The sequence below is a fragment of the Carassius carassius genome, chromosome 15 (genome assembly GCF_963082965.1).
Source record: "Carassius carassius chromosome 15, fCarCar2.1, whole genome shotgun sequence".
Lineage (NCBI taxonomy): Eukaryota > Metazoa > Chordata > Actinopteri > Cypriniformes > Cyprinidae > Carassius > Carassius carassius.
Window position 1 is genome coordinate 21,229,329 of NC_081769.1, and position 26,256 is coordinate 21,255,584.

Consider the following 26,256-nt stretch of genomic DNA (forward strand, 5'->3'; position numbering starts at 1 on the left):
ATATGAGCGCAGACATGGAAAACAAATCCACAGCAGGCAGAGTAGCCACAAGCTAATTAAAATCAGAGGAGCAGGGGAAATCAATCGATTCAGGAGAAAAATCAAGGCTGTAATCAAGAGATTAGTTCAGGAGCCATCAATTCCACAACAACTTGCTAATGATCACTAAAGCTGAGGCATTAAACTCAAGAATTTCAAATATATGGAAATACGTTTGAAGATTAAACCCCAAGCAGATGGGCAACAGCTAACAACGTAATGTTTCAAAGTCTCCATTTTAGATATTGGGAATATGTCTGCATGTATGTATGGATGCATTAAAGGGGTCCTTTTATGCACTTTCACAAAGTCTTGATTTTGTTTTGGGGGTGTACTAGAACAGGCTCTCACACTAGGTCAGGGGTCATCAACTATATTTGTCAAAGGGCCAGAATTTTTCTCGGCAGACACTGTAAGGGCCAGATACTCGTAATATAAAATAAAATCCGAATTGTATCCTAATATGTTATTATTTGATATACTAATTCTAATTCCAAATTTATGTTTTTTTTTTTTTTACATATTACCTGTACTGCAGCGAGCCACCAGGGGGCGATAGCGATATTTTAGGCTTCATATTTGTGAGGCTGTCAAGCTGTCCATCACTGTCACATGCAGGTCGTAGTTTGTGGAGAACACTGTAGAAAGGCCTTCTGAATATATTTAAATGAAAAAATGGCACTCTCAAAGAGCCTTAAGCGAAAAATTGATTCAGAGAACCGTAGTTTTAATGAAGAATGGACTGATAAGTACGTATTCATAGTGCCTACTGTTAGAAATGCTGTACCTGTGTGCCTCATTTGCTTTTTTTCTCGTTAGATTTAAAAATAAATAAATATGGAACGGACCCGAATATTTGTTCGGTGGGTTGGTATTCGATTTGAAAATTTGACATTCGAATATTATTATTATTATAAATTTTTTTGCACACCTGGGATCTCCCGCGAAACGGTTCTCATTCCCCCTTGAATAAGGCCGGGGACACACTGGCTGTGTGAGCGTCTCAGCTGCGTGGCGTGTCCGTTTTTATTTCGGCTCCTATTTAACAGGTTGGAGTTTGCACACTCTGACACGCGTCTCAGGCGAGCTCGAGCCACGCGGAAAACGCGTGCATGCTAGAAATAGAACCGACGCGTGTTCCAGCAACGGGAGTGTTCTCTGGCTAGAGCGCAGAACAGCAGAGTTTGTATGGACCGAAGTCCATGTCTGAGCTTGTGTTTAGTTGCTTTGACATTGTGGAAAATAGAATAATAGAAACAAAATTTATTAGCATTTTTACCCGTTATTATTAATCTAAATTAATCTCGTTTTTCATTTAACTTAATTTTGTTTTTTCTTTATTTAAATTTCGTTTTTTCTTTAATTTAAATTTCGTTTTTTCTTTAATTTAAATTTCGTTTTTTCTTTAATTTAAATTTCGTTTTTTCTTTAATTTAAATTTCGTTTTTTCTTTAATTTAAATTTCGTTTTTTCTAATTTAAATTTAGTTTTTTCTTTAATTTAAATTTTGTTTTTTCTAATTTAAATTTAGTTTTTTCTTTAATTTAAATTTCGTTTTTACTAATTTAAATTTCATTTTTTCTTTAATTTAAATTTCATTTTTTCTTTAATTTAAATTTCGTTTTTTTCTTTATTTAAATTTCATTTTAAATTTCGTTTTTTCTTTATTTAAATATCGTTTTTTCTTAATTTAAATTTCCTTTTTCTTTATTTAAATCTACCCTTACTGTGCCAATTTGTTAGTCAGAAAAATATTAGACTACCTTAAAAGTATTGCTTAATTTAATAGACCTGTGTGTGTGCGTTTTATATCACTAGTGCAGTGTCCATTCTTGGAGCATAAGCCCTGCCTGCGTGAGGTGCGCCGCTTCCCGCTCGCGCTGTTCTGACTGTAGTTTACTAAAAGTTTATTAATTCTGAATGTGTCGCGTCTCGCGTGTCCATCTATATTGCACCAAATGCGACACTGCACTCCCTTGTGAAGTCGATTGGATGAACGGTTCTCGAAATAATAAAAATGCAAACGGACATACAGACACCTGCCTTTATTAGAGAGAAAAATATGTTAATTACTACCGAAGCTCCGAAGCTCAAAAAATGGTATTCGGACCAGCCCTAAACTTTTTCCTCTTACAAGGCTATTCCTGAATTCAGTATTATTCTGGGGGCCGGATGGAAATCTCTGGCGGGCCGGATTTGGCCCGCGGGCCGCCAGTTGACGTTGCATGCACTAGGTTGTTCGAAAATCATCATGCCTTCGTGATGTCACAAATCCCAGAAAATATGCATTGTAGTCCAAACGAGTCATTCATTGTAATTTTTGAAAAGTGATTTCTGTTAAATAAAATATATCCTTTTGAAGTGGATTTTCAGCTTTGTAACTTTGCAAATCTTTTTTAATGTTCAAACAGCAACATTTCAGACTAACTAAAGTTTAAAAAGACAAAACGCATAATAGGACCCCTTTAAATATTTCTTTTTTATATTTTGACTTTCTCCTATGAAACACATAACATCATTTTAAGATGTTTAAACTACTTTTGTCCATTCAGTGTAAGCTTATGTTCAATTCGACATTGAACCAACGTTGTATGGACCAAAAATCCAGATCCATTTTTAAAAATAGCCACAGCAGAGCACAACGTGTATGTCCTACGAGATTTCAGATTTTTGGACTCTCATTATGACGGCACCCATTCACTGCAGAGGATGCACTGTTAAGCAAATGATTGTAATGCTATATTTCACCAAGTTGGTCTGATGAAGAAACAAACTCATCTACATCTTGGATTGCCTGAGGGTGAGCACATTTCCAGGAAATTTTCAACTATTCCCATTTACAGAGAAATGGTGTGGGGAAAAAAGGCTCTTTATGATGCCACTGAAATATTCTCTTCTCAAAGGTCAAAAAATGTACATGATCATCAGATTTAATAACAGTTTAGGTGATACTATTACTCAAAGTTGAAAGGTTATCAGGTTTTATACCAAGCAATAAGCTGGCAACTCATTCATAACTGGCAGTATATTTCACAGTGCAGAGAAATGACCTTCTAAAAGGCTAATTAATAAATAATTACTGTTTGCTTTATTATGGCCATATTAATGACATAGCTAACAAAATCTTGGCCAATATGGGGCACTGATTAAAGAGCAGATGAATAATTGAGACGTTAGCGAACAATCAAATATTCACAAGTCTGAACCAAAGCCAACAGTGTGACTTTCAGGCCTTATTTACATATTTTGTGCTCATGAGCTAAATTTTACTCTCAAATTTCCTTTTAAAAAATGTATAAGGCAGCACAAATAAAGATTCTTCTTCACAGATTTAAATAGTAGACAAACTCCAAAGACCTTATGAAGTCTTTCAAGATTTTGCAGATGCAGAGATACTCTTAAATGACTCTCAAATTAAAGACAACAGGTTCATTATTTCTTGTATAATTTTATATTTTTACTTCCAAACTTTGATTAAAACATAAAAAAAATCCCAAACCCAATATATTAAACACCAAGACCTCTCATTATCACAGATTACAAATAAGCAGATGATTAAATAAGCAGATGATTAAATAAGCAGATAAATAAATGGATGACAAAGAAATAAGTGCAAGAATTAAACAGATAGGCATAAAAGACTAAACAAATTTAATGTACTATTAAAATAATGCATTTTACCGGTTTTATCATACTTATCTATTTGTATACCCGTAACTGTAACTTACTTTATTAGTGAGGATAAAACAAGGACAGTGCTGGGTGCCGAGACAGGGTCAGAGTTTGTATGACGTCTCTTCTAGCTGTTTTAATTTGATGGTTTACGTATGTCTGAGACCTTGAAAAGCCTCTAGGATCGATAAGAGTACTGAGATAGATTTCTCCAGCTTTGCTATTGGCTGGCCATAACTACTTATCAATAGTGCATTCTGCAATACCATTAAGCAATGAAAATCCATGTTTTAGAGTCTCAAGAAGAGACATTAAGTATGGATTAACAGGTATATGCGAGACAACAGGTGTGTATCCATGGTCTTTCCCTAAATTTAAGTTATTAAAAATGAGAAGGAAACAAAAGGCTGCAAGGTGAAGCAGAGTAAATGAAGGATGAATGACGACGGATCCATCAGAGAACGAGCGAGATGTAGAGAGAGAAAGCGATGAAAGAGGAACAGAAAAAAACTACATGAAGTCACCAAAGGTTTCTTCAGAGAGAACCTAAGTCCAGTATCAGGTAAAAGCCTGAGGAAGAGATGGAAATGGGGAGGAGGAAGAGAAAGAAGAAAGGACAGGGCTTGGTTAAAAAAAAAAAAAAAAAAAATTGGTATTGTGATACCTCAACCTGAAAGCTATTCCCACTCTCGTTTTCTTTCAAACTTTGCCTTTCATTTTCCATTTCTATAGCACTCGGACACCAGCAGAGTTTGAGAAATTTCACAGTAGACGAAGAGCTGTAGGCATGCTGACGGAGCCATGACAGATGGAAAAAATGAGAAGGGACCAAGGGAGGAGTGGAGAAATCAGCCAGGTAGAAAATGTGTGTGTGTGTGTGTGCACTGTATGTGGGGGAGAATGAAAACTACGCCAAGATGAAATCAGATGGCCGCATCATTTCCAAAAGAACCGTGCGTGTGTGTATGTGTGAGTGAGCTGTACCTTTTTGGCCTTGCTAAGGTACGTCCAAGCTGATCTTCTGAAGTTCACACCGTTGTTTGTCAAATCTTGTTTGTCCAGCTGCAAATAAAACAGCCATCCCAACAGATACCACACCTGAAACCGGAAGAGGAGAAAATACACAAACAAGTATATAAAATAAAAAAAAGATATATAATAAAAAAATGGCTTTTGTATAAATACATGCGTGTGTGTACGTGTTTAAACATTGTACAAAAACGCTGATTATTTTGCTAAAAAATTCTAATAATTATTGACAATTTAATAATTATTGACAGTTTTATTAAACCAAATTGTTTTTGGGGTAAGCTGTGTCTGTGGTTTAACTAAAACTAAAGATTTGTTTTCAAAATAATGCAGGTAATACTATTACAAATATTATTACTTTTATAAAATGTTGACTATTTTTGCACTATATACAAATATTCTGATTATTAAAACCTTTTCCTGGCTGATTTATTAAAATGTGAATAATGTGCAACAAACAGACTTGGTGAAATGGGTTACACATTCGTATACCAATTTATTTATATATTTATTTTCTAATCATACTTTCATTTGAAATGCAAATCATCCCCATATTCCCCATTGATTCCAAATGTGCAGTGTTGGAGTTACTCCAGGATCAGGGTTTGGAAACACTGGCCTATAGGATAATTTATGTAATATCTGGCACACCTTACCCCACTCTCACATAACATAAAAGTAGTAGGCAGAGACAGTCAGCCAGCCAGCCTCTTGCAATTAACAAAACAAACCTAAAGCACTTCCTGTGCACTCCGTCAGCGCTATAAATATTTGATTTCGGGCAGGATTAAAATAACCTTATTTTGAAGCAAACAGAGAGGGAAAAACAAACAATCGGGCAGCTTTGTTTGTATCCTGAAAAATGAGAAGTCAGACGCAAATGGGCTGTGGGGAAGGGTGTGTGTGCATGTTTTTGTTGTGATGTGTTGAAGTGCTCTTCACTTTATCACCTACGGTTACACTCTATACCCTCCTCTGATGTCTCAACACACCACAGAGAGTTCAAACATCTCTCACTCCCACTCTCTAGGTCTCTTTCTCTTTCACACCTTGATTCTCCTGAGCCGAATGCTCAGAACACTCATGTAAGCGCTCTCAATCTGTCAGATATTCATTAGAGAGAGAGAGAGAGAGAGGGAGAGAGAGAGAGGGAGAGAGTGTTTTTGTGTGGGACTAGACTCATTGCTTAGACTAAGGATGGGAATCAAATGACTTTTTAAAATAGCTAAAAGGACAGGTGCTAAAAAAAATCTAAATAAAATTAAATGCAATCAAATATTTTAAAGTCACAAGTTTCATATTCATTTTTAAATCACGTATTGGCTTCACTTTTGCTCATTAATTATGCATCAACACTCAGGATGTTGTTTGTACTGTACAAGTTATTTTTAAACAAGTCTGAAGAAAAGATCAGAATGACTTCTAGCTTAATAGTGCTTTTTGTGCTCTTGATGGTTTTGCAAACCATCATTTATGTAACATTAGGGTGTTGAAAAAATATCAAACCAACTGTTTTGCAAACCAAATGTCCAACATAAAAAAAAGTTTTTTTTTTAATATTTATATAAAAAATGCCAGTTGTTTTCTTTGAGAGGTAGGGTTAGGGTAAATGAGATAGAAAATAAAGTTTCTACAATATAAAAACCATTACGTACATGTTGAGTCCCCGTAAACCACATCAACAAGTGTGTGTGTGTGTGTGTGTGTGTGTGTTGGTCTGTCAAAATACAATGTTCCAGTATCTCAGTTTCAGCACTGTGTAATTTCCATGGCTAATAATGTAAAGTGAAGACCAAAGCACTTTCACACAAATAAACTACTGTTTCAGCAGGATACAGCGCTATATATTATAAATCCAGCTGTCTGAGACAGTGAGCAATGCATCAAATGCAGGTGTCAAACATCCTACCACGCAGAACCGGTAAAATAGGCCTGATACTACACAACTACAACAACCAGAAACAAAAACCTTATAAGTTATAAGAAGTCATTTATTGTCCTTTATGATTTATTTATAATCAAACTCTTTACAACTGGCTAAACTTGTGAAATGAGTAAAAGAACTTCTACCATTTAAAAAAAAAACCTAACACACACCTCCACAACCTCGTCATCCTCCTCCAGAAGATCCTCCAACACCTCTGTGGCCATCTGGAAAAAGAAAACAGCTCTTCTTTAGTGAAATATGACATGTAACTGGAAAGTTAACTGATTTTAAGTCCTAATAAACTGCTCAAGAGTTATTTTTGCATAAAAAGAAACTGCATTGTAACATTACTTAGACATCATTAAGCACACTGCCCAGCATGCATCTAGCATTTTCCATTATATTTAACAGTGATTTTTATTAAATTAGCATAAATTATACATAATGGTCACATTTTGTTATATTGCCTTAAAAATGAAATTTAAACCTTTTTTGCTTTATGGTAATGAGAATTGTGTGCCACAGAGCAAAAATTATAATGGTCCTAAATATAGCCTCAAAGAATGCAATTGCTTTATTTGGGGGGAATCTCGCAGTAGGCTTTTTTGAGATTTGCCAATAATCTAAATCATAGTCAAATGTAATAACTGGATCAGTGAAGTCTGTTTATGTTTGGCTTATGGTCAACAACACTCTTTTTGCTGATCTTTGATGAAGTGTTAATTGCGCTCTGCTAGTCGGTTCTCATGGGAGTGAAAAGTGCTTATAATTTAATGATTTTTTTTTACTGCTTTATCACCTCAGTTCTTATGTTAATTTGTTAAAACACCATCTTTATCTCTCCTTTGAGAGCCTGAGATCTTCATTTCCCTGATCGGTGTTATAGATCTATCCGCTGTCAGCTTAACCCATTCACCCAGAGTGTGTTTTAATTAAGCATCATCAATACAGCAGATCAAGAGCTGATAGACAAGGTCAGTTAAAGCCAAATATTGGGCCATTAAGACACATCATCTCAAAGTCCTTGAGCTTTAAATCAAATACAACTTTAATCAACTGCATAGCACTTATGAATCATGACAATCGTACAACGTGACCCAAGCTAACACTCAACTCTGTACTGTACATTGATTCTTCTGGTTCACAATAGCAATTGCAGATTTTTCCTCCACAGAAACATTCAGATCTGCTACAGAGTGCGACTTTTAGACTTCCCAACTTTTAAAACGCACTAAAGCTCTTTGTAAGTTTCTCCTAATCGATATACTGCGACAGCAACTCTTGTTATTCCCTCAGGAGGGTCACGGCTTTGGCCGGGGGCCACGGTGACCCCTAAAGCCTCTTTGAACTCAGATGTCAGCCACTCTCAGCATCCCACTCTGCCCTCGTCCCGTCACACACACGCCATCCATTTCAACCAGGGCCACAGAGTCAAGATCAAGCTCTCGTGTATGTACGCGCTGAAAGGGAGGGGGAGAAACAAAGAAAGAGAAAGTAAAGCAGGAGAAAAGTGAGGACGGATAGAGCACATCGCTCGATGGATACGTAATTTAAGGGACTGACCAACCAATTTACGATCCTGCAAGGCCATAAAATTCAGCCTGGACTTAATAATAGCACATTTAATGTGACACCCCTGACAATTCCAATCTAGCACAACCACACTCGCCGGCCTATCTGTATCTGCTTTTGTGTGTGCGTGCGAGCGACTGTGCATGGCAGAAAGACTGACTGCGTGCAGGAGAATTTATACTCCTAGCCAGGCTGTGTGAATGCAGAATACACACATACTTTCGTACCCGAATTTTATAGTCGCACTGTTTATCAAAGGCAACATGGCTGCCACTGGGAGCTAAAAACTTCACTTATATTTAGCCTTTTGGAATGAGGAGGAGCTGAGATAATTACTTTAGGGATTGATGCTCATGTTCGCTCTCTCTCCTTAGCCGCATATCACTCCTTGATGCCGGCTCGAAGCTCTCTGCATCAGATAAAAAGGATGGATAAAGTCAAATGCTCGGCCCGGAGGAAAACTGCTATGGGGTACGTGGGATTCTCCATTTAAGAAGTTCAAATTGAATGCATAAATCTGCTTGAATGCTTCTTAGATACATACACGATTACGGATGGCTGACAGCAGCTGGCGGACCATGAGTTGGTAACGCGCCCGAGCCCCTGTGGAGGTGTACAGCCGCTGGCAGTGTCTATCTGATGAAGATGCTCAAGAGAGGTTTAAAAGAAAATGAATGTCTGAAGCAACTGTGGAAAAATAATACCTATTGATTACATCTACATAATGTGCAAAGCTTTAAAGGGACTCGGAGAAAGAGTTTTGTTTGCATACAGCAAAAGTGAATGGAGACTTAGTATTGTCAAGCTTTAAAAGTAAATATTTTCCAAGTATTTACAATGTTAAAGTGGCTGACAGCAATGAATATTTTGATTAGGAATAAAACTGCCTCATTTTTTAACTGTGCAGGGCTGTAGCTGAATAATTAGGTCTACTATGATTATTCACTACTACTGTATTTTAATGATGGTCATTATGGTGGTACATGGAGAGCCAAATATTTTCTGAGGTGGTACTTGGTAAATAAAGTTTGAGAACCACTTGACTAATGCATGATGTACATCTGGTGCTTTTTATATTTGAAGTTGATAGCCTGTGGTCACCATTCACTTGCACTGTACAAAAAAAGAGCACTTTATGTCAAACATTTCGGTTTTGATATGGTGAATAAAGTACGTCATATGGGTTAAGAACGACATGGGTGCAAACCTTTTTTCATTCATCCTTTCACAGAGAATTATCCTAAATTCTAATAAATACCTTTTCATCTGAACTCATCTTTTGTTGGCCTGAATATGAAAAGCAGTGAAAGGGAAATGTTGAATAACCCTATTGTATTTTTTTGGGCTGTAATTGTCAGGTCAAATAAAGGCATTGTCTGAGTGAGTCTGGAATCGGAGGAATGCAGCCATTAATATTAATATGTTCACACTCTGGAGGAGGCATGTTCATTGAAAAGTGATTATTTTTCTTTCAACCCCTGCTTATGCCTCCCTTTTCCTTTTTGCCTGTCTCTCTTTGTGTGCTAAATTGCACATCCATTTGTGTTTAGCCACACTAGATGTGCTAATATTTAACCATATTTATTCATTTTACACACACTTTGCACACATACTGCATACATATTGTATATGGATGCTCAAGTCATTCATAGTTTCATTCATAAGCTATATTTACTTTAAGTATAAATTGGCTTGCACACACACTGCTATTTTAAATTAAGACATACATGAAAAACTTCAGGTTTATAGAGTTACTTGTGATGATATTCAAACATTACCAAGACTTAGTCATAAACCACAAATCTGTTAAATTAAGTTTTGGCAAACTTTCCCCCTCGAGATTCAGTATGAAGCATACCAGGTTGCACCATGAAGTTTTGCAATTCTAGAAAGAATATTTAATAATCCATCACTCTCAAAGAAAAATGGTGTAACAAAATGAAAGTATCCCAGCTGTGTAAAAGATTCAATTGTGGGTATGGCAATGTTTCTGAAAGATGCATTTGAAGGCAATTATTTTTTGAATAAAATCTTTTGAACCCATTCACAAGAAAATTCTCCTTCAAATTAATTCAGTGACCTTTCCTGTTTCCCAAAAGTGAGTTTTGAGTCTTGTTCAGTGCCGTTTGGTTAGCAAGTTGCTTTAAATGAAATCCAGTGCTGACCTAATCTTGTTTTGAGTCAGACCAAGTTTAAGCACTCTAAGCATTTTTTCCCACAGACAAAGCAGATATTTGACATTTTCCTCCAATTTTAAGCTGCTGAAATGTTACCAAGCTCTAGCAAAAATACAACAATTACCTCAATAAATTAATGCATATTTTTTGTTAAGTTTTTGTGAGTTCAAGTATTAAAACACTAATTTAATCCCATTGTTTTAAAATGTGTAAAAACACTGTGACCAACAGACTGCTTTGTGTTATGATCGGGACACAGGAGACGAGAGATCCAAGAGCAGTGTGTGTTTATTGGGTAATCCAAAAATCATAATCCAGTAAGCAAAGGTCAAAATCCAGATAAGCAGTCAGAACATGAAACAAACAAGAAGACAATAAACAAGAAACTAGAACCACAAGGGAACGCGAGGAAACTGGGTGACGGAAAATAAGGACTCCATGACACAGAGAGAAAACAGACAGGTTTAAATAGACAGGATAATGACAATCAAAGTGAAGACAGCTTAGTGCAATTAACAGGTGTGCAATTACCGTGATGAAGGGACAAGGCTTGTGGGAAATGTAGTGCCTGCGGTGAGGTGCCTATGGGGAAGTGAGACCACTAGTGGACACCCAGGGAAACAGACCAGACACCGTGACACTTTGCAAATAAAGGAATAATAGGCTATCAGAAATTTAAATTAGGTTATTATTTACTCACCATAATATCATAGACTACCATGGAAAATGAATGTTTTGAGAGGCCAAATGAATAAATTCTTTATATTCTTATTTATATTCTTTATTTATATTCTGTCAATTATTGTATAATCTATTTCCTGTAAACCCAGCCTACAACAGCGTGCACACACGCTTATACACACGTTTATACACACACACTGCTAAGTTGCTTTAAAAGTCCATCAGATAGTCTCTTTCAGTCTAAATTGGTTTATAGTCAGAATAAACTACAACGAGGACATTATGCCACAAATCAAAAGTTTAAAAAGTTTCATAACTCACTTAAAATAATTAGTTTCAAAAGATTCAAACAAATGAGTACTAATTACTAATCTTTTCTAAATGTATTCTAGGCTGTTCTAAATTCCAGTGGCATGCAACACTTTAGGGTTGGCACTCACAGAAAAACAGATCTGAGAAAGCTTATTTACACAAAAATGAAGAGTGTTGGGATTAAATTATGTGTAATTAAGAGTTAAATGATGTAACAGGCTGCTAAGTGTTGAAAGTTGGCAGTATTGATTCAGATTTTTGAAGCCTTTACAGTAACCTCGCTATTGATCAGATTGAGGTAAACAGCTTCTGTAGAGAAGCAATGATTTACACATGGGAATAAAGGCTTAAATAGGCTGCAAAATATGAGTATTACAAATTCTCAGTAGCTGATACAAAAAAACACACGAGTCATACTCTTCAAAGGGACATACATGAGCTCCTAAATGGTTAACCGTTGGCCCACACAGCCCCTCATTATGACATCATTAGCCAGAGAAGACCGCAGCTCTGCTAAATGACCTTTAGAACAATGCAGGGCCGGCCCATCAGTCTGTTTCAGAGCCGCAGAGGCGGCCTGTCAGGAAAACAGTATTTGCTGTATTGTGCCGTATTGTGCTCATCGTCTCGGAGAGTGTTTTAAACGAGCTCTGGATATGATGACACACTTCGTAAGAAGGAGCGCTCTGACAGATCGCCTTGTGCGGAGAGCTCACAGAGGGAGGAGCGATGCTTTTTCTTGTCTTCTAACAGAGGTGAAATTGCTTTTTACTACACGTTTAAGAAAGTTGAAGGTGAGATTGGGCATTTTCACTCCGTCTCACACATACATGATTGTTCTTGGTGTACGTCAGTGCAGCAGCAGCGCTATTGATTTTCATGAAGTGATTGCGAGTGGTGAAGGTCAGGGTACAGACGTTAAATCAGACGGGGCAAGAAAAGAAGCCGAAGAATCGCTCTACACACACAGGTGTAATCACACATAATCCTTATGGAATCCTATTTCTACATTATACATATCTGACTTTGCCTTTGGGGATGATACTTAATTAAAGATAGAAACGGAGACGGCAGATATAGGTGTTTGTGAAGCAAGTTCCTGCAGATGCCACACAACTGAACTGGTACAACAGCTCCAGATTCTGAAGAAAAAGAACAAATCTGCTCTATTTTTCAAAACTTCAACAACACCAACACCACAACAAGTTTACTCACTCCATGCAGTCCATCTCTCTGAAGTCACACTGTACAAGGTCCCAAACAAATCGATACAAGGATTAGTATGTTAGACTGACCCAGTGCTCTCTCTGTCTGTTGACTTAATAATACAGGAAGGCCTCTCCCAAAACGGTTAGAGTCTCTGTATCCATTTTTAAGTTGATTTCTAATAATGCTGTGTCACATTCAACTTTAAAAAGCACTACAGAACATCACCTGAAGTTAGAATTCTGAATTGGAAAAGTGCTTTTAAGATCTACAACCTTGATTTTGTAGAGCATGGAGGAACTGAGGGAAATATACAGTTCATGAATTGAATTTGCCTAAAAGTTTAAAACAAGTGAAAGGGCGAGGTGAAAAAACATTTTGGAATACAATGTGCAGTAATTTTGGAAAATGTTTGCTAAATTTTTGATCAAATGAAATAATGTAGAGAATTTTTTTTTAAATCTGTTCCTATTTTTACAGTAGGATTGTTAGTTTCAGATATTTTCCTAACCGACAACTGACATTGGTTAGCCAATTATTAACCGTTAACAAGCAAGATTATTTTAAATTAGAGCTGAATTAAATTAAAAAAGGGTAAGTGTCTGTGACCCGTTAAAAATATTAACATTTGTTTCCCGGGGATGCATTTTACAATGCGCAAAAAGCAACAAACAACAGAACGAGGATTCACATGGTCTTCATATCACATCACGCACCTGCAGCACTTCTGCGAGCTGAGAAAAACATAATAAAGCTAGGCTATATACAGTGTTGGGGAGTAACTAGTTACATGTAACGGCGTTACGTAATTTAATTACAAAATAAATGTAACAGTAATCAGTTACAGTTACTAAGAAAAAATGAGTAATTAAATTACAGTTACTTATGAAAATTGTAACGATTACAAAGAGGATTACATTTGAATATTTACACACATCCACATACAGCTTATTTCTTTCCCAAATTGCACTAAGACATATGGCCCATAATCTCCGAGACGCGGAAAACGCATTCGTAGAATCCAGTCAATGGAATTCAGCCTATAACGCGGACGCAATATGCCACATTTTGGACGAATAAATCAAAAGTAGGTCAGTACACTTGAATCAAAACCCGATATGGACTGATGTCTGTGAATATTAAGCCGCAAAAAGACTGAAAATGATTTCCTGTGGAAATCAGGCGCTGACTGGACATCGGGAGAACCGGGATTATTCCCGGTGGCCTGGCAGACGATTTGGCCTTCTACTTTAATATTGTTATTGTATAAATGCAGGCCGAATATACTAAAGCGATTATTTCCGAATCCGCCATTCGATAATTAAATCTCTAATAAATCATGAATCGGTTAGTCGTGACTGGCAATGGTTGGGCTCGCGCGTTTTCTGCGCCTCCGCCGAACGGTTTGGATCAGACTCCGAGTAGTCAATGCGAGAGAGAGAGACCGGAGTGAACTGTGTAAGCGCACAGCTGGAGCAGAGAAGCGACACTTCTGTTCAGGGTTTCAGGTGCAGGTCAGTTTCATCTGTAAATATGCTAATGTAGTTTTGTCTTTGTTTACTTAGTCAAGCAGCAGCAGCACATTGCTCGCAATCACTCAAAATACTGTATAAACGACGTCATTATTATCTTTTGTAATGTTACAAAAGTAGTAAGTTAGCAGACAAATCATCATATTTTATCATAGGTTTAGGGGGAGCTAGTGGATACAAAAACACAACCCTTAGGAAAATTAATATAGCCTATGGTATGGCACTAACCGTGGTTTAATTATGGAATTTGTAGTAAAAATAAATACAAGTGGTAATTCATTTGCCAAAAAAACTAAATTGCACTTACAAAACATGGTAAAAGTCAAATAAAAATCTTCAGTATTAAAGTCATGAGAGAGATGGGTGGATAATGGAAGTGAAGGTGCAGTTCAGGAGAGAACTCTTAATTACGTTGCAAGTCCCCAACCTAAGGATTCAAATCTTTTTCATGTCAGGTCCATACACAAAATAATGTTGTCCATGTTTCAGAATGGGTTGTGGGTGCATCAGTGTGAGATTTCCCAGCCTATTTTTTTCCCCAGTCCGCCCCTCATGGAAATTAATCTCTAGAACAGTCACTTCATGAGCATTTTTTACTTATTTTGAGAAACTATCATCATATCATATACAAAGAGACAGCAGTGTTTCAGGAGTTTAGTACACAAAATAGGACACATGCTTATTAGATAAACGTATTTGAGTTGATGTATATGCTTTTATTTTTTTATTAACTATTTTTCCCCAAACCATTGTTAGATGCAGTTAGATGCCTGTAGTTATGCAAAGATTTGGTTTCAAAAACAGTATCTATAAACTATTTCTTTTGATTTTAAATCTGCTTTGAACTTCAGATCAATCTCTAAGTAAAGTCTGATTGTGTGATGGATGTGTTCAAATGTGATCATCTTAATTTAAGTGATGAAGGATGGTGAAAGTCTGACAGTATTGAGCACTACTGTAAGGTTAAACCTGCATGGTGTAAAATGGTTGAAGATGATTTACAGTTGCAAATTAACATTCATTAGAAATTTATAAAAGTAATCAAAAATGTACTCAAAAGTAATTAGTTACATTACTTTATTAAAGTAATTAAAAAAGTTACACTACTATTACATTTTAAATAGGGGAACTTGTAATCTGTAACCTATTACATTTCCAAAGTAACCTTCCCAACACTGTCTATATATAGCAAATAAATAGGCTTATACGAGAAATATATTTTTACTTGAATAATAAATTCTGAAAACGCAGAGTTTTGGTAAATTTTTTGCTGCGCGAAAGGGAACAGACAGCATAAAGCGGCATCCTATTTTTCTTTAGGCTTATTTTATGCACAAAGATTTGATTTGATTGCGAATTTACACAAATAAAGGCAAACCATTTACAATTCTGTTTATCTTTGACTAAAAGGAGAAGTTGCTTTCGTAAATTCTTAACGGTCGGTTAACTGTTAACAAGTTAAAAAGGAACATCCCTGTCACATTTTATATGACAAAAAAACATGCTTTGGTAAATCTCAATTGTGACAACGCTTTGGTAAATAACAATGTGCTGTGACGTCAACAATTACGTCATAAAGCTGAAATTATGGCAAAACATCAAAGTTATGAGATGAAGGTATCTGACCATTCCCAAAGACTTTGTTACAGTTGCTACATCCAACAAGCCATGCCACTTTCATGCCACACATCATGTTCTCATGCACTGAAAAATAAAGACAGAGCAGGTTACTTTCAGGTTGGAAACAGTCTCAGCTTTCGAATTTTGTCATTTTTTAAAGAAATTCTAACAATAAATAGCGTTTTGTGGATATTTAAAGGGTTAGTTCACCCAAATATTAAAATTATGTCATTAATAACTCATCCTCATGTCGTTCCAAACTTGTGAGACCTCCGTTTATCCTTGGAACACAGTTTAAGATATTTTCGATTTAGTTTGAGAGCTCTCAGTCCCTCCATTGAAGCTGTGTGAACAATATACTGTCCATGTCCAGAAAGGTAAGAAAAACATCATCAAAGTAGTCCATGTGACATCAGAGGGCAAGTTAGAATTTTTTGAAGCATCGAAAATACATTTTGGTCCAAAAATAGCAAAAACTACGACTTTATTCAGCATGGTCTTCTCTTCCGTGTCTGTCGTGAGAGAGAGTTCAAAACAAAGCAGTTTGTTATATCTATCTATCTATATATATAATCTATCTATCTTTTTGAACCAGTTCACCAAATCAAACTGAATAATTTTAAACGGTTTGCGTCTCCAATACACATTAATCCACAAATGACTTAAGTTGTTAACTTTTTTAATGTGGCTGACACTCCCTCCGAGTTAAAACAAACCAATATCCCGGAGTAATTCATGTACTTAAACAGTACACTGACTGAACTGCTGTGAAGAGAGAACTGAAGATGAACACCGAGCCGAGCCAGATAACAAAAAACAGACTGACTCGTTCTCGAGTAAACTGAGGTCTTATAGGTTTGGAACAACATGAGGGTAAGTTATTAATGACATAATTTTGCTATTTGGGTGAACTAACCCTTTAATGTGTTGTGACAGATCACTGTAGCTTCTCAAATCAAGCTGTACAGGTGCTGGTCATAATTAGAATATCATCAAAAAGTTTATTTATTCCATTCAAAAAGTGAAACTTGTACATTATATTCATTCATTACACACAGACTGATATATTTCAAAAATTTCTTTTAATTTTGATGATTATACCTGACAACTAAGGAAAATCCCAAATTCAGTATCTCATAAAATTTGAATATTACTTAAGACCAATACAAAGAAAGGATATTTAGAAATCTTGGTCAACTGAAAAGTATGAATATGAAAAGTATGAACATGTACAGCACTCAATACTTAGTTGGGGCTCCTTTTGCCTGAATTACTGCAGCAATGCGGCGTGGCATGGAGTCGATCAGTCTGTGGCACTGCTCAGGGGTTATGAGAGCCCCGGTTGCTCTGATAGTGGCCTTCAGCTCTTCTGCATTGTTGGGTCTGGCATATCGCATCCTTCTCTTCACAATACCCCATAGATTTTCAATGGGGTTAAGATCAGGCGAGTTTGCTGGCCAATTAAGAACAGGGCTACCATGGTCCTTAAACCAGGTACTGGTAGCTTTGGCCCTGTGTGCAGGTGCCAAATCCTGTTGGAAAATGAAATCTGCATCTCCATAAAGTTGGTCAGCAGCAGGAAGCATGAAGTGCTCTAAAACTTCCTGGTATATGGCTGCGTTGACCTTGGACCTCAGAAAACAGAGTGGACCAACACCAGCAGATGACATGGCACCCCAAACCATCACTGACCATGGAAACTTTACACTAGACCTCAAGCAACATGGATTAAGTGCCTCTCCTCTCTTCCTCCAGACTCTGGGACCCTGATTTTCAAAGGAAATGCTAAATTTACTTTCATCAGTGAACATAACTTTGGACCACTCAGCAGCAGTCCAGTCCTTTTTGAAGCGAGATGCTTCTGACGCTGTCTGTTGTTCAAGAGTGGCTTGACAAGGAATGCAACAGCTGAAACCCATATCTTGCATTCAGTCGTGGCCAAAAGTTTTGAGAATTACATAAATATTGGAAATTGGAAAAGTTGCTGCTTAAGTTTTTATAATAGCAATTTGCATATACTCCAGAATGTTATGAAGAGTGATCAGATGAATTGCATAGTCCTTCTTTGCCATGAAAATTAACTTAATCCCAAAAAAACTTTTCCACTGCATTTCATTGCTGTCATTAAAGGACCTGCTGAGATCATTTCAGTAATCGTCTTGTTAATTCAGGTGAGAATGTTGACGAGCACAAGGCTGGAGATCATTATGTCAGGCTGATTGGGTTAGAATGGCAGACTTCACATGTTAAAAGGAGGGTGATGCTTGAAATCATTGTTCTTCCATTGTTAACCATGGTGACCTGCAAAGAAATGCGTGCAGCCATCATTGCGTTGCATAAAAATGGCTTCACAGGCAAGGATATTGTGGCTACTAAGATTGCACCTAAATCAACAATTTATAGGATCATCAAGAACTTCAAGGAAAGAGGTTCAATTCTTGTAAAGAAGGCTTCAGGGCGTCCAAGAAAGTCCAGCAAGCGCCAGGATCGTCTCCTAAAGAGGATTCAGCTGCGGGATCGGAGTGCCACCAGTGCAGAGCTTGCTCAGGAATGGCAGCAGGCAGGTGTGAGCGCATCTCCACACACAGTGAGGCGAAGACTTTTGGAAGATGGCATGGTGTCAAGAAGGGCAGCAAAGAAGCCACTTCTCTCCAAAAAAAAACATCAGGGACAGATTGATCTTCTGCAGAAAGTATAGTGAATGGACTGCTGAGAACTGGGGCAAAGTCATATTCTCCGATGAAGCCCCTTTCCGATTGTTTGGGGCATCTGGAAAAAGGCTTGTCCGGAGAAGAAAAGGTGAGCGCTACCATCAGTCCTGTGTCATGCCAACAGTAAAGCATCCTGACACCATTCATGTGTGGGGTTGCTTCTCATCCAAGGGAGTGGGCTCACAATTCTGCCCAAAAACACAGCCATGAATAAAGAATGGTACCAAAACATCCTCTAACAGCAACTTCTTCCAACAATCCAACAACAGTTTGGTGAAGAACAATGCATTTTCCAGCACGATGGAGCACCGTGCCATAAGGCAAAAGTGATAACTAAGTGGCTCGGGGACCAGAATGTTGAAATTTTGAGTCCATGGCCTGGAAACTCCCCAGATCTTAATCCCATTGAGAACTTGGTCAATCCTCAAGAGGTGGGTGGACAAACAAAAACCCACTAATTCTGACAAACTCCAAGTAGTGATTATGAAAGAATGGGTTGCTATCAGTCAGGATTTGGCCCAGAAGTTGATTGAGAGCAAGCCCAGTCGAATTGCAGATGTCCTGAAAAAGAAGGGCCAACACTGCAAATATTGACTCTTTGCATTAATGTCATGTAATTGTCGATAAAAGCCTTTGAAACGTATGAAATGCTTGTAATTATATTTCAGTACATCACAGAAACAACTGAAAGATCTAAAAGCAGTTTAGCAGCAAACTTTTTGAAAACTATTATTTATGTAATTCTCAAAACTTTTGGCCATGACTGTACGTCTGTGCGTAGTGGTTCTTGAAGTACTGACTCCAGCTGCAGTCCACTCTTTGTGAATCTCCGCCACATTTTTGAATGGGTTTTGTTTCACAATCCTCTCCAGGGCGCGGTTATCCCTATGGCTTGTACACTTTTTCTACCACATCTTGTCCTTCCCTTCACCTCTCTATTAATGTGCTTGGATACAGAGCTCTGTGAACAGCCAGCCTCTTTTGCAATGACCTTTTGTGTCTTGCCCTCCTTGTGCAAGGTGTCAATGGTCGTCTTTTGGACAACTGTCAAGTCAGCAGTCCTCCCCATGATTGTGTAGCCAGAACTAGACTGAGAGATCATTTAAAGGCCTTTGCAGGTGTTTTGAGTTAATTAGCTGATTAGAGTGTGGCACCAGGTGTCTTCAATATTGAACCTTTTCACAATATTCTAATTTTCTGAGATACTGAATTTGGGATTTTCCTTCATTGTCAGTTATAATTATCAAAATTAAAAGAAATAAACATTTGAAATATATCAATCTGTGTGTAATGAATTAATATAATATACAAGTTTCTAAATTTGAATGGAATTAGTGAAATACATCAACTTTTTGATGATATTCTAATTATATGACCAGCACCTGTATGTGAACCAATCATCACTTCCTCTTTACTAGTTATTGAATGAAATAAACATGAATGATCATCAGTAGGTATCTGGTTTCAATAATATATTCTCGTCTGGTTTGTTTGTTGGACAAAATGGCAGATTCTGCATTATGATTGGTCAGATAGCCTGTTAATCAAACTCCAGGGACAACTGGCAATTATGCCACAAGAAGTCTTAATAGTCATTATTACTTTATTTTTTAAATGTACATTTTTCATAAATATTATTTACTAAAGTTTTTTTAACTTAAACATCTCATTCTAAATGAGTATTATAAAACAGTATAATAATCTACTCAGTTCTACTAAAATTAAAAGATTTGATTCCGATTCTTTTGAAGGATTAAAACGGAGACCATCTCTGCAAGCCATTTCTGAAAACATGGGGAGCAGTGGCTTTCCAATCCCTTAATATAATTATCTTGGACACAACCATGCCCAACATTAATGCCAACTGCAAATGATAAGGCAAAGAGGAAACTGTGTCAGAATAGGCAAAAATGGCCAGTTCCATTTCAGGAGGAAGAGTCTGATCATATGCCACTGAATACCATGAGAAAATATCTTCCAAGTATCTCTGGAGTTTCAGGCAAGTCCAAAAACTTGCCATCAACATGCAACTTGACATCAATCACACATAGGAGACACAGCTGGGTAAATCTTGTGTAGTCTGGTTTTAGAATAATGCAGTCTGTGTACAATTTTAAACTGAATTTATTGAAGTTTTGCATTGATGGAACAGCTATGTATTCTCTTCAAGATTTCAGACCAAAGGTTATCAGATAAGCTGATACCAGATAATCAAAAGATGTAATAACCTGTGCAAAGAACAGGGAAACAAATTATAAAACCATATTCCAAGAGTCTGGGGCTTGTTGCACTAGATTATAGAAACAATACTCTTCCTGCTAAATTCTATAGTCAGAAAACATCTGCAAAACATAATGCTGAATCTGAAAGTAATAAAAGAAACACAACGTTGATTAATTTTTTTGATCCACATGTTGACTACTGTCTCTCTCTCTCTCTCTCTCTCTCTCTATATATATATATATATATATATATATATATATATTTCAAAATATATATATTTATATATTTCAAAATCTACCAGCCACTCAATGTTTTTACCAGCCACTTTCTTGTTTTTAACCGACAATGTGTAACTGCATGTGAAAATTAATACTACAAGATCTACAATACTTAAGCAGTTTATTTAATCTCAAGTCTCAATGAATTACTGACATTTTCTCTTTCAGTGATGCTCAAAAATGCTGCTTAGGCAGCTTAATAGGTTTGGAAACAGCCGACTCTTGCTTAAGTAGCTCATTCTCTCAGCTCTGTAGCCCAACCGGATGATACACTGGACTTTTTTAATGCACAGAAACATTTTTACGACATTCTAAACAGTTTTCGTACGCATTATTAATGTTGTATTTAATTCCAATTTTAATTCCACATTTTTTTTTGTGGTTGAGGGAACACGTGGGGAAAAGTCCCCTGTTCAACACTGTATCACTGAAAGAAATCTCGGCTCGCAAACTTTTACACCATCGACAAACAAACGCACAGCGTTTTTAAGACATCGTTTTATGCGTTTCGTCACGCCAGAGCTGTCAAACATGTATAGCGATACAATGTTGTTTCTACATAACTTACAACCCTCTACGGACATCTTGGCAATTTAATCGCCATTGGCTAATAAATATTTTAGTTTACTCGCCAGTCAGTCAAGCTTTATAATAATCAAGTATCATTTAAGAATAGAACTTTATTAATTAGACGTAAACTTGATAACCATGTTTGAATGCTATTAGTCTTTTTTACTGAACATTTTAACTGGACTGGTGGTGGTGCTTTTTAGGTCATTCAGTGTTTCTGTAAAAAAAAAATAATAATAATTTGGGAATAAAAACTTACAAAAATACTGATAAGATGATAACAATAATACGATTCCTACTAATAAAAACTATAAATCACACTAAGGATTACTAAGGATTAATGAGCTGCTGGATTCATGAATATTAATTAGGTTTAGTGTGTTCGCTCGAACTGATTTGCTGAAATCAAAACAGGGGCGATAATAGGTGAGCGCCAGCCAATGAGATTGCCGTTCGCGCATTAACTCCACCCATTACCGCAAAACCCGGCTGTTCTTAAAAGCTGAGGTCTTCCATAGGGAACGCCGTTATTTTGACAGGAAAATACAACAAATAATATTGTTTAAATGTAGCAAGTCAATCCCCTCTCTCTCTTTCTCTATGTGAGAGTGAGAGAAAGCGACGGCGATTTGTGCTCCTTAACACTAGAGTTTACGGAACATTATACAGGTGCGTTGCAGATCCATTGAGGAAAAAAAGCACAGATTGTCTGACGGAGATTCAGAGAGTGTTCGCGAGTGAAAATATCTGTGCTAAACTTAGCCTCCAACTAACACACTGGCGAGTAAAATCAGAGAATTTATTAGCCATTGGCTAATATTAGACATCATTTAGTAGCCAGAAGGAAGATTTAGTCGCATATGCGAGTGATTTACTCACAATGTAGAGGGTTGACTTAATAGCCACAGAGCTAACTTCTGAAAAAGCACTTGAAGACTGGAAATAAAATGCATCCCCCGGACAGCAGTTATTAGACACGCGACCGATAATACTGTTTGTTAGTTTGCTTATTATGCCGTTAAAAACAATAAGAAACACAAACTGTCCATATAATCTAAAATGTTGCAGAATGCTGGAGGAAAATGAACTTACCGGGCTTTGACAGAGACGTGACAGTATGCGGAAACTTGTGAGCGATAACAAATTCAACTCTTCACGCGATCTTGTATATCATGAGCGCGTGCTATAAAACGTACTGCTAATAACCAACAAATATATCACTCCGCCGGCGGCACTAACTTCAGCAGCAAACACTGTACTGGGAACAACGCCACCGTTTAGAGCCCGGTTTACACCGCCTTTCTCCACGGAGCTGCTTCGGATGATATTGCATTTTATTGCGTGTTGTACACACACACCAGGGATGGAAATTAACTTTTTTGTCCACCGGCCGGGTGAAACGGTATACTATTTTTATTTACACGCCACGGTGGCCGGTAGGTGAAGCGAGTTTACCCGCCACAACACAAACACACCCGCATTTGGCTGGTGGCGGGTGCTTATTTCCATCCCTGACACACACACACAGGTTTTCTTTTTCTTTAATTATTAACCGTTATATGAACCGTCAAACACTTAAAAAGGTAAAATTGCATTGGCATTTATTTCTTTGTTATCTACTGAGCATCAGAGTCTATTATATGTAGTTTTATCCCACACTTGGAGTTTCAGTGGCATGCAGCATAACAGAGGGGGTTCTCAACATGTATCAGGTCATAAAAGATGTGTTCCTGTAGCTCAACTGGTAGAGCATTGCGTTAGCAAGGCGCAATGTTGGGGGTTTGAATCCCAGGGAACACATGATAGTAAGAAATTGTTAGCCTGAATGCAATTTAAGTCGCTTTGGATAAAAGCGTCTGCTAAATGCATAAATGTAAAATTTTATTTAATTTATTTAAATTTAATTTAATAAAAGAACGATCACCAGGTGCCGACGTAATAGCATAGCATCCCCTGTGACCACTTGTTGAAAACACACACACACACATCAAAAGCTATGGACAGGTTGACAGGTACCAGATGTGGCAGCAGGTCATTAAAGCCAGACATTACTAAACTCTCATTAGTGCTGAGAACACTCTCATTCATTCCCTTACTAATTCACACACACTCTTTTTCCCATTCTATGAGGTCAGCAGGTGTCTCGGGCTCTGTAGGGCCTGTCTGAACATAATTAAGATCTGCTCATTAAGATGTTGCTAAGACCGGTAACGCTGTTGGCATAGCGACTGCCCGCTGAGAAGCTGTGCTGATCGAAAACCTCTTAGTGATCTCATCTCAGCATGATGTTGGTGACTGGAGATAAGTGAGTGATGTCATCATTGTGCCCCCCGACAGAGTTCCCACAGTTAAATGCCTGTGTGTGTTGCTCCATTTGCAAATCAGAGGTGAGGGGGTTTGAAGGACAAGTGCGCTAAATGATACTATATATTTGGCAGCATGATGAACTTTCGCTACAACTCACACTTCATCAATGTGATCTCAATTAATTATATTTATGGTAAGTTTATGGTAATGCTTCTTTTTGGGATTTTTCTAATTAATAACACTTCACATTTTACATTTACATTTATTCATTTAGCTGACGCTTTTATCCAAAGCGACTTACAACTGCTATATATGTCAGAGGCCGCACGCCTCTGGAGCAACTAGGGGTTAAGTGTCTTGCTCAGGGACACATTGGTGTCTCACAGTGGATTCGAACCCGGGTCTCTCACACCAAAGGCATGTGTCTTATCCACTGCGTAGTCCATGGTCAGCATATTAACTCATCACAGTCAGCATATTAACAGGATAATTTAGGGGAAAAGTTGAAGAACTTTTTTTCTAAATTTCCATCCATTATGAGATTAGAAATTAGAAACAATTATTAAAAATATAATGCATAGCAAAAACAAACAAAGCAGTTAATAAAAAGAAAAAAAGAGCATGTGTAATTTTATTTATTTATTTTGTTTATTAACAGAGAAGCTGCGCAAATCCATGTTCAATTTCAGCGTGAGGTGAGGTGAGACACCTTGAACAAAGCACCGAACCCCCATTGGCTTCCCACTGCTCCGGGTGTTTGTTCACAGTGTGTGCGTGTTCACTGCTGTGTGTGTGCACTTGGATTGGTTAAATGCAGAACACAAATTCTGAGTATGTTTCAGACATCACTTCACTTCACATCTATGTACTACAACATGAACAATGGGAAAATGAAAAGAATATTCTAAAAGCAACTCATGTTAACACCTTAATCATATTTTCTTATTCATAATAAGGTAAATAATTACATTACTGTTGTCCATGCAAATACAAAGCCTGGCATGAAACTCTATATGGCACAGCCTGTTAGATCAAACTCAATATGGCATAATGACATCAGATGCCACAGCTGATTGAATCTCTTCCGTGTCGGTAGCCGATGAGCTCGCTGCTCAACATTTCAATTAGTGCTGGGCAACGATTACAATTTCTTAATCACATTATGCACAAAATTCAATCTTGAATCAAAAAGGAGTGTATTGGACACTTTTTCATTTAAAGCTATTGCTATTTTAACAAAGGTTCAATAAAATTTGGTTTCCAAACACTTTAAACTAAGGTGTTCTTTTACAACAGTATTCCTTTTACATAGTAGCAGTTAAAATATGTCTTGTAAATCTCAAGTTAAACATGTAATCAAATTAAATATAAAGCCAAAGCTATTTGCCACTGCCAGGGCATTAAAAATGTTAGGGAAAATATTTTATAGTTTGTTATAGAAAAACAAGTTATGCTCAGAGTCCAGAGCCTCGATCATACCTTCATAGCCCTCACCTTCATAGTAGAGACCTGCACTTTTGAGGGACCCAACGCAACAGAGTGCGGCACAGGACAAAACTTTATGGGCGAGTGAGGGGTGCGAGTGGGTAGAGACTCTTGAATGTGGGATGCGGGAGAATAAGGGTGTACACACTAGGCAATCTTAACCCTTAAATGCATGTATGTTTCGTCAATCATTATTACATATTCTGGTCTTTAGGTTGTTGGGATTCTTATCAAATGTTGATACTTCACTCTCTTGCAAATTCTAATAAGTCTTGAGAACCGTCCAGTCCTATTTTGTTTGGAGCATATGTACTCAATATGTACTTACCTTTCTTTAGGTCTACAAGATTTCTGAAGAAAAACATCTCTTTTTCTCAAAGCCATTCTAATGTTTGAAAAATGTTTTCCCTTTTTAAATCGGTTTTGCTTAATGAATGACACTTTTAGTCTCTCATAGTGTAACTATACAAATCAAACATATGAATGCATTCTAAAGCAGGTGAACTATGATGTATGTATTTAAACCTTTAGCCAAAAGTGTTTTACAGCAACTTGGTTTTGAGCAAGAGCTCATTAATATTAACAAATCATTAACCTCACTGCTAAGTGCGCACGGCTGTATGACAAATAAGACCGCAGCAATGATCACATCATGATTTGGGAGAATGGTGTGGAGACGGATTCATAATAAACCGGGAAAGCCCAATAAATGTAACATTTTACAGATGAGACAGGGAGTGAGCAACAAACAGAATACAATATTCTATGACAAAGTTCTGGATCCCGCAGGATGTGATTAGATTTGCTGAGGCGCCAGACTAAATTTCTGATTTGTAAGCATGAGCGGGCAGTATTCCTAAGAGTTGTCTGCAGGAGCGAACAGCCTGAGAGTTGTTTTTAATAATGCATATGTGA

General features: G+C 37.2%; 1 protein-coding gene across 1 annotated transcript in view; it reads right to left on the reverse strand.

Moving 5' to 3' along the window:
- si:dkey-12j5.1 (uncharacterized) overlaps positions 1–26,256 on the reverse strand; it is a 111,885-nt gene that overhangs the window by 13,672 nt on the left and 71,957 nt on the right. The window contains exons 9-10 of the mRNA XM_059567950.1: positions 6,838–6,891; positions 4,696–4,809 (exon numbers count right to left, since the gene is read on the reverse strand). Of these exons, the coding sequence (XP_059423933.1) occupies positions 4,696–4,809; positions 6,838–6,891 (168 nt within the window). The remainder of the gene's footprint in view (positions 1–4,695; positions 4,810–6,837; positions 6,892–26,256) is intronic.